Source organism: Juglans microcarpa x Juglans regia, chromosome 1S, assembly GCF_004785595.1.
Source record: "Juglans microcarpa x Juglans regia isolate MS1-56 chromosome 1S, Jm3101_v1.0, whole genome shotgun sequence".
In the NCBI taxonomy this organism is placed as follows: domain Eukaryota; kingdom Viridiplantae; phylum Streptophyta; class Magnoliopsida; order Fagales; family Juglandaceae; genus Juglans; species Juglans microcarpa x Juglans regia.
Window position 1 is genome coordinate 2,949,715 of NC_054595.1, and position 8,109 is coordinate 2,957,823.

The 8,109-nt window shown below is 35.3% G+C and overlaps 1 protein-coding gene across 1 annotated transcript; it reads left to right on the forward strand.

Annotated features, from left to right (window-relative positions):
• The first annotated feature begins 1,220 nt into the window (after nucleotides 1–1,220).
• On the forward strand, nucleotides 1,221–7,727 carry LOC121246085 (gamma carbonic anhydrase 1, mitochondrial). Its single transcript, XM_041144078.1, has 5 exons — nucleotides 1,221–1,580; nucleotides 2,992–3,135; nucleotides 5,844–5,969; nucleotides 6,077–6,228; nucleotides 7,096–7,727. The coding sequence occupies exons 1-5, from the start codon at nucleotides 1,466–1,468 to the stop codon at nucleotides 7,372–7,374; spliced, it is 816 nt and encodes a 271-aa protein (XP_041000012.1). The 5' UTR covers nucleotides 1,221–1,465; the 3' UTR covers nucleotides 7,375–7,727.
• The last annotated feature ends 382 nt before the right edge of the window (nucleotides 7,728–8,109 follow it).

The following is an 8,109-nucleotide window of genomic DNA, read 5'->3' on the forward strand; positions in this document are numbered from 1 at the left end:
ACGCACAAGAAAAAAATATTTTTTAATAATATATTCATTTGAAAAAAAAGAATACACAGAATTTACATGATTGTATTCAATATTATTCAATTCTCGTTATATACTCAAAGAGAAATGATATTTAGAGCCATAAAATATGCAAGAGTCGTGCACTTTTTTTAAAAATAAATAAAGATGATATTTATATTAAAAAAATTAATTTTTAATAATAAATCACATTCTATTTTTTCTTAAAAAAATAGGCCATGTTTAGCCTCAGTTTGAATGAAAACTCATCTCAGCTTATCTCATCTAATTATTACAACTTTTTTAAATTCTCAAATAAAATATAATAAACAATTTAATTTTTTCAAATTTTAAAATAATAATATTATTAAAAAATAATATTCTAATAATATTTTATTCAACTCATTTAAAACCATCTTAACTTATTTCAAAATTCAAACGGGACTACTTAGAGCACTGTCATTGGATTAGTTAAAAGATAAATCTAATGAGTATTTAGCTATTAGAGAGTAAAATATGCTCACATTGGATTAGCTAAATTCTAAATATTTAGAATTTGGCTACAGTAACTTTTAAAAGTTTTTCTAAATTTGAAAGTTACTGTATATACATCAAATATATATTTTATTAATTATTTTTCTCTCCCTTTCTTTCTATCACATATTTTATCACAATTGATATATTAATTTAAGTTACTGATATATTAATTTAATAAGAATATGATTATTAATTAATATATAATAGGTATAATAGTAAAATATGATAAAATTAAATAAATTAATAATTAAAAAAATTAAATATTTTTGAAATTATTAATTATTCATTATTAAATAATAAATAAATATATAATCTAATGTAGAGATTTGATATGAATAATTAAAACAAAATTCATCTTTTATTATTTTATTATTATATAATAAAAAAATTAACTATTTCAATATAAAGATTTATGTAAATGGAATAATTAAAAGTTAAATTTTTTTTATATTCATAAAAAATATCCTTTAATATTAGCGAACGAATGAGAGTGTTTTTAAAGTGTGTTTGGATATCAAAGTGAATTGAGTTGAGATGATAAAATATTGATAGAATATTATTTTTTAATATTATTATTATTTTGATATTTAAAAATTAAATTATTTATTATATTTTATATTAAAATTTAAAAAAATTATAACGATAAGTTGAGATGAATTAAATATCCAAACTAAGCCTAATCTTCATCCGAAATTCTGAGCGGTGAATTGCAATTGCTCGGTATAGTAATTGTAGGAACAGTTAACCGTAGAAAAGACGTCTCAGCCAGCCAAAGTGCCAAGTTTGCACTGGCTGGCTGCCATGGAAGTCTGAGCGTTCACTCCCACACCATTTCCTCTTACTCTGTGGTTTGCTTTCTCAGCTTGTACAAACACAACAAAATTAAGCAATTTGAGGTAGGACAAGAAGAAGAGCGAGAACGATGGGAACGTTGGGGAAGGCAATCTACACCGTCGGGTTCTGGATCCGCGAGACCGGCCAAGCCCTCGATCGCCTCGGCGGCCGCCTCCAAGGCAACTACTACTTCCAAGAACAACGTATGTCCTTCAGAATCTTTTTTTTTCTTTTTTTCCTTCTAGTCCACTCTTCTCCTAAATCCCCGAAATCTTATAAATCGTTTCGATTATTCATGGGTTGTAACAAACGGATCATTGAAGCTCAAAGTAATTAATGCAACCCGAGGCTTTGAGAAACGAAATGGGACTGTTTTATCCCATTTTTTCATTCCTTTGGTCGAAGATTGTTCATTATTGTGTATTTGGTGGGTGGGGGTTGTGTTTTGCATTGACCTTAAAAACTAAATTAAACGTGCTATAAAAAGATTGACCTTTGTGCTTAATGTGGTGTTTATGGTCGGAAAGGAATGATAGGTGTTTTAACAACAAGAAGCGTGCAGTGGGGAAATCTGGAATTTATTTGTCTTCTCTCTTTTACAGTGGTTTTCTGCTATTGTATTGAAGGGTGGGAATGTCCATGAGTTTCTATCTTCTTTTCAGCTCTCTAGAATGTAATTAGGTGTCACTTTGTATACTTCCTGTGTAATTGGCCATTGCTTAGTTTCATTCTATTCAATAAAGATTCTTACTTATCAAAAAAAAAAAAAAGATGGGCTGCTCAGAAGACCAGAAAATGTATTCGGGATATTCATTTTCAAAAGTGAAATGGGGAAAGATATGTTTAGGATATTACTCTCATATATGGTTGAAAATGCTATATGATGTTGCATTATTTTTACAAATAATTGGAACATGATCATGGCTTGGAATAACAATTAGAAAAGATAAGTTATCATGCAATATGATAATTTGAGGCTTTTTTGTACAACTTCCCATGTATGTCTGCATAAATAAGGAGTTATGTGGATTTAGTTCAATTTAGGAGTTTTTCCAAGTCATTGTTAGATTGGAAAACTTATTAAAATCCTTGTATGTATTTCAATGCCAATCGAAATCCCTAAAGCTGTTAGATGTTGCTTTAACAGTTAATAGTTTTGCTTGCCCTTTTGCTTGCTTCTTCTTTGGAGCTTGATTTGTCTTATGTTCATTCTGTTGGTACTGGGTTGTTTATGACTTCACTTGCTTCAAAAGGAAAGCCTGAGCTGATATTGATTTATGTTGGAAAACCAGGCCATTAAGGGATCTTTCTTTTTTCCTTTTTCCTTAAAACCGTGTTCTATGTGAACTAAATCCTTGGAGTTATTAATTTTCCCAACGAAATAGATTGCTTCTTTTTTCATTATGGGTTTTAGAATTCTAGGATATAGCCATGTAGTCAAATGCTTTCCTGCAATTATGTTGGTCAGAACTCAGCATCTGAATGTCCATGCACAAAGGTCTTTATAAAAAATGAAATATGATGTTATAGTTTTTATTCCTCTAAGCTTTGCATTCCCTCCTAAAATTATTAACTTGGATTTTAATAATCATGTTCATATTTCTCTTTATGTAGTGTCTAGACATAGGACACTCATGAACATATTTGACAAGGCTCCTGTGGTTGATAAGGATGCATTTGTGGCCCCGAGTGCATCTATTATTGGCAATGTTCAGGTGGGACGAGGTTCTTCGATCTGGTATGGATGCGTTTTGAGAGGTATGCATGCTGCACCAATGAAGCTTGAGTATATTTTGGCTGCATAAATCTTGAAATTGTTTCTGCTTTCCTTTCGAACTGGCGTTTAGATAGTAAAAGAGCAGAGTTGCAGAGTCAATGTACATTTCTAAATTCATATTTTTGTGGCATAATTTTCTGATTGTAATTTCTAGTGCTCTACAATAGTGCTTGTTAATGTTAAGAGTTACTGTTGTAGTTGTGTTCAAAGGACTACATGTGCCATGGTGGATACTGTAGTATATTCTTATGTTGTGGCAAAGAGGGAAAAATATTAGGCCAAGTTATTTCAGTAGAAATTCTCGATTTATCTTATTTTAGAATGGCCGATATTAAATATAGAAGTGAAGGGTTGCTATCACCATTTACCTGTCAATAAAAGGAAAGAGTATTTTAAGGAAAGATATAACAGAAAAAAAAAGATATCTACTTATTCCAAACACATTTTTTACTGGATGTTCATAACATTCTTGATCACCGAGTTTAAAAGATAGTGTCAGTGGATAAAACATTGCATCACAATCGTCAGATTCTCGGTTTTAGTAAATGGCACTCCTGAAGGTTTCTTCAATAGCTCTCGGGGCTTGAGACAAGGGGACTCTTTATCTCCTTTTTTGTTCGATTTGGTAATGGATGTGTTGAGTAGAATGTTGAAGGCGGCGGCGGATAGGGGCATCATCTCGGGTTTCAAGGTGGGTGGCTCTACGAACGGTTGCTTAAATGTATCTCACCTTCTCTTCGCTGATGACACGTTAATCCTTTGTGAGCTGGACCCCAATCAGATTTGCTCTTTTTGAGGGCTCTTTTGCTTTGTTTTGCAGCTTTCTTCAGACTTAAGGTGAATCTATCGAAATCTGAAATGGTTCATGTTGGCTTGGTTCATAACTTAGGTGAATTAGCTGCTATCTTGGGTTGCAAGGTGTCATCCTTGCCTATGACGTATCTTGGTCTTCCCTTGGGGGCTCCTCATAAATCCAAGGCAATGTGGGATGGGATTGTTGAAAGATTGAATGTAGATTGGCTGGCTGGAAGAGGATTTATTTGTCTAAAGATGGTAGAACCACCTTAATTAATAGCATGTTATCTAACCTCCCAACATGCTTTTTATCTTTATTTCCCTTGCCTGCAGGGGTGGCGAATAGACTGTAGAAGCTTTTTCGTGATTTCTTGTGGGGAGGCTTAGAGGATGAGAAAAAATTCACTTGATTAAGAGGCATAAAATCTGCACCCCTTTATCTTGTGGTGGTTTGGGGGTTAGAAAGTTGAGAACCTTTAGTATTGCACTACTAGGGAAGTGGTTCCATTGGGAAGGGGATACTCTTTGGAGGAATGTTATTGATGTCAAATATGGGGGTATTTGGGGAGGTTGGTGCTCAAATGAAGTAAGAGGGACATATGGTGTGGGAGTTTGGAAATTTATCTGCAATGGATGGGAAGATTGCTTCAACAATTTGAGATTTGAGGTGGGACGGGGAACACGAATCAGATTCTGGTACGGCACTTGGTGTGGTGAAGTTGCCTTGATGAATGCCTTCCCTTCTCTTTACAGGATTGCATTGGACAAGGATGCTTCAGTGGCCGATAACATGGACATTTCTTCTGGTTCTCATCAATGGTCTGGGAGGTTCATTAGAGCTGCCCATGATTGGGAGATGGGAGATATTACAGAATTTTATAGTGCTTTATATGCGCTGAATTGAAAAGTTGGAGGGGAGGACAGGTTGCTTTGGATTCATTTGAGGAACAAGAACTTCTCGGTAAAATCCTTTTATAAGGTTATGTCGATCCATTCTACCATTGTCTTCCCCTCAAGGTTGCTTTCTTTGGCTGGTTGGCCTTCCATGAGAAAATATTGACTACTGATAAGCTAAGAAAGTGCAGTATTGTTATAAAAGATTGGTGCTTTATGTGCAAATAAATGGTGAATAGGCGGATCATCTTCTTCTTCACTACAACGTGGTTAAAGCTTTATGGGATGATATCTTTACTAGGCTTGGTATTGCTTGGGTCCTAGGAGGGTGGTAGATTTACTGTCATGTTGGAGAGGTATTTAGGGCAATTGCCAATTAGCGGCTATATGGAAGATGGTGTCTCTATGTCTAATGTGGTGCACTTGGAACAAAAGGAATGATCGTTGTTTTGATAACAGGGAACATATGATGGGAGGGTTCGGGGACTTTTTCTTTCATACATTGTTACTTTGGGCTTTGGCTATTGTATTCAACGGGATTAGTTTTAATGACTTTTATGCTGTTTTCCACAGCGGTTAGCTTGTAATTAGGTTCATCTCTTGTATACTTCCTGTGTATCTGGGCAAGGCCTAATTATGTGGATCAATAAGTTCTTCTTACTTATAAAAAAGTAAAAAATTACTGGACACAAGCACGTCTTACATAGATTGCACTATGCTCTTCTTGCTACATGCAATGCACAAAACGGAAAATGCTGAACCCATGATGCATTAGCAGCATAAATTTGAAATGAAGCTGAGGAAATTAGAGCACACTGTCTCTCAGTGACAGCAAGCTGCTATATGCTGTACAACTCAATCAAAAACTTTGTAGCTTCTCAGTTTTTCTTTGGCATTTTTTGAATGATTAAGGTTACTGTATTGAAACTATACATGAGGATTAAGTTTATTCATGACATAAGTTCCTTATTCTCATCTGATTGTGATTTATTGTTTGAAGGTGATGTAAACAGCATCAGCATCGGGTCTGGAACCAATATCCAAGACAACTCTCTTGTTCATGTGGCAAAATCTAATTTGAGTGGGAAGGTTTTACCAACTATCATTGGTGACAATGTTACTGTGGGTGAGTAACATGCAGAATCATGTTGCAAATGATATCAAGAAGTTGCAAGATACTGATGTGGGTTTCATATGGATTTTGCGTTATGGTTTCGATTATTAACTTGGCAGGTCACAGTGCTGTCTTACAAGGATGTACTGTTGAGGATGAGGCATTTGTAGGTATGGGTGCAAGTCTACTTGATGGGGTTTATGTTGAGAGACATGCCATGGTTGCTGCTGGAGCCCTTGTCAGGCAGAACACAAGGATCCCATGTGGAGAGGTTTGTCAACTTTTCCTTCATATGTTGGAAACTTTCCACAGTTTTTGTATCTAGTAACATTCACTGATCTTGAAATCTTATATTAAAGTTTAAATATGAAGTTTAGCCACATGAACAACACTATTAGGGTTTGAGCCCAATGTAACTAAGAGTGACCAGGGATATTTTAAGCCCAAAGCTCAGGGAGGCTCAACATTTGGCATCCTAGGGTGCCCCAGCAACAAACTCTATTGATGCCGTTTATTTCTTTTTGTAATTTTTTAATGATAGGTCTTAGAATTTAGAACCCTTCTAGTGGGCAAAAGATATTGGAGTCCATTTCTACTAACCCTAGGCTGCATTTTCGTTTGTCATTTATACTGGTTATGATATTGTGGTTTTGATGCATTGGATGTACTTTTATTTTTATTTATTTGATAACACCATGTGCTGGAGTAATAAATATTTTGTAAGCACTTGTAAGTTGAAGTACGGTATATGTCAGCTTTTTTATTTTTTATTTTTTTGATAAGTAATAAGAAGTTTTATTGAAACAAATAAATAGGCATAGTCCAAGTACACAAGAAGTATACAAGCAAAATACCTAAAACAGCATTTTTATTAATGGCATCATTCCATATATTTGAGGTCTCTCTCTCTCTCTCTCTCTCTCTCTCTCTCTCTCTCTCTCTCTCTCTCTCTCTCTCTCTCTCAGCAATCTATTGATTTTTATATTATCAGACTTGCACTTAGTTCTCTCTTGCTGCTCCGTATTCTGCTGTTAGTCTGTAGTAGTTCATAGCATTTATGCATCTGCTGAGTTTGTGCTTCATATTCTTTTTTAAAATGTGGTATTATTCCTACAAGGCTTTGAAATTGTTACTGCAGGTGTGGGGAGGTAATCCAGCAAAGTTCCTCAGGAAACTCACAGAAGACGAGATGACCTTCATTTCCCAGTCAGCCATAAATTATTCCAATTTGGCACAGGTTCATGCAGCTGAAAATGCCAAGAGCTTTGATGAGATTGAATTTGAGAAGATACTTCGCATGAAGTTTGCTCGCCGTGATGAGGAGTATGACTCGATGCTGGGTGTTGTTCGTGAAACTCCTCCAGAGCTTATCCTTCCCGACAATATTCTGCCAGATAAAGTACAAAAGGCTACGTAAAAGTGCGATTATCCTGAGGAAGTTAACTTGACAAGGGGTTTTTTGTTGGTGGATGGTTTTTGTTATGTGCGCATTTATGAAGGACTGCTGCTTTCATTTCCAATAATTTTTTGGCACCTGGGCCTGAGTGTCGGGGTAAGATCATGGTTTACATTTCTGACATACACGGCTCTTCCAGCCTCACTGGCTAGTGGCTGATCAGAATCTTCATTTTAAATTGCCTGTGAAAAATGCTACTATGCAACATGTATCTTGATGCTTAAGTCATCCGTGAAGCCCTCAAAGGTCTGTACTTGTAGAGTTAAATTGCTTTGGACATGGATTTTCGAATAACGAAAATTGAATCAGGTAAACTGGAGCATCCTATGTTTTCAAGACAGCTCTTATAATGTTACCTCAATTTTTTTAGCTGGTTGATCGATGCATGACTCTTCTTGGGTCCATCCACAGATAGCTGCGAGAATAGCGTCGACATCCGTTCTGTGGACATGTCCACGTCTGGCCGAAAGGACCTATGTTCCCTGTTCAACTTCATTCAATCTCCTCAGTCCATATAATGTGACAGCAGGGTCACGAAAGTAGTTAACCCGTCTGTTTTTGTACATGTTAATTGTTATGTCTTCAAGGAGCATAACCATCAACATCAGCTAGTATTTTCGCTATGGGAAATACTTTAGACACAAAAAAATTACACAAAAATAAACCCACAAACTGATGTGGCTTGATATGATACGT

What these genes read in the sequence shown, in the direction of transcription:
- LOC121246085 (XM_041144078.1), top strand. Translation starts at nt 1,466, where the DNA reads ATGGGAACGTTGGGGAAGGCAATCTACACCGTCGGGTTCTGGATCCGC. An exon ending in CTACTACTTCCAAGAACAAC is followed by an intron (nt 1,581 to 2,991) that starts GTATGTCCTTCA and finishes CTCTTTATGTAG; the next exon opens with TGTCTAGACATAGGACACTC. An exon ending in TGGTGACAATGTTACTGTGG is followed by an intron (nt 5,970 to 6,076) that starts GTGAGTAACATG and finishes TTAACTTGGCAG; the next exon opens with GTCACAGTGCTGTCTTACAA.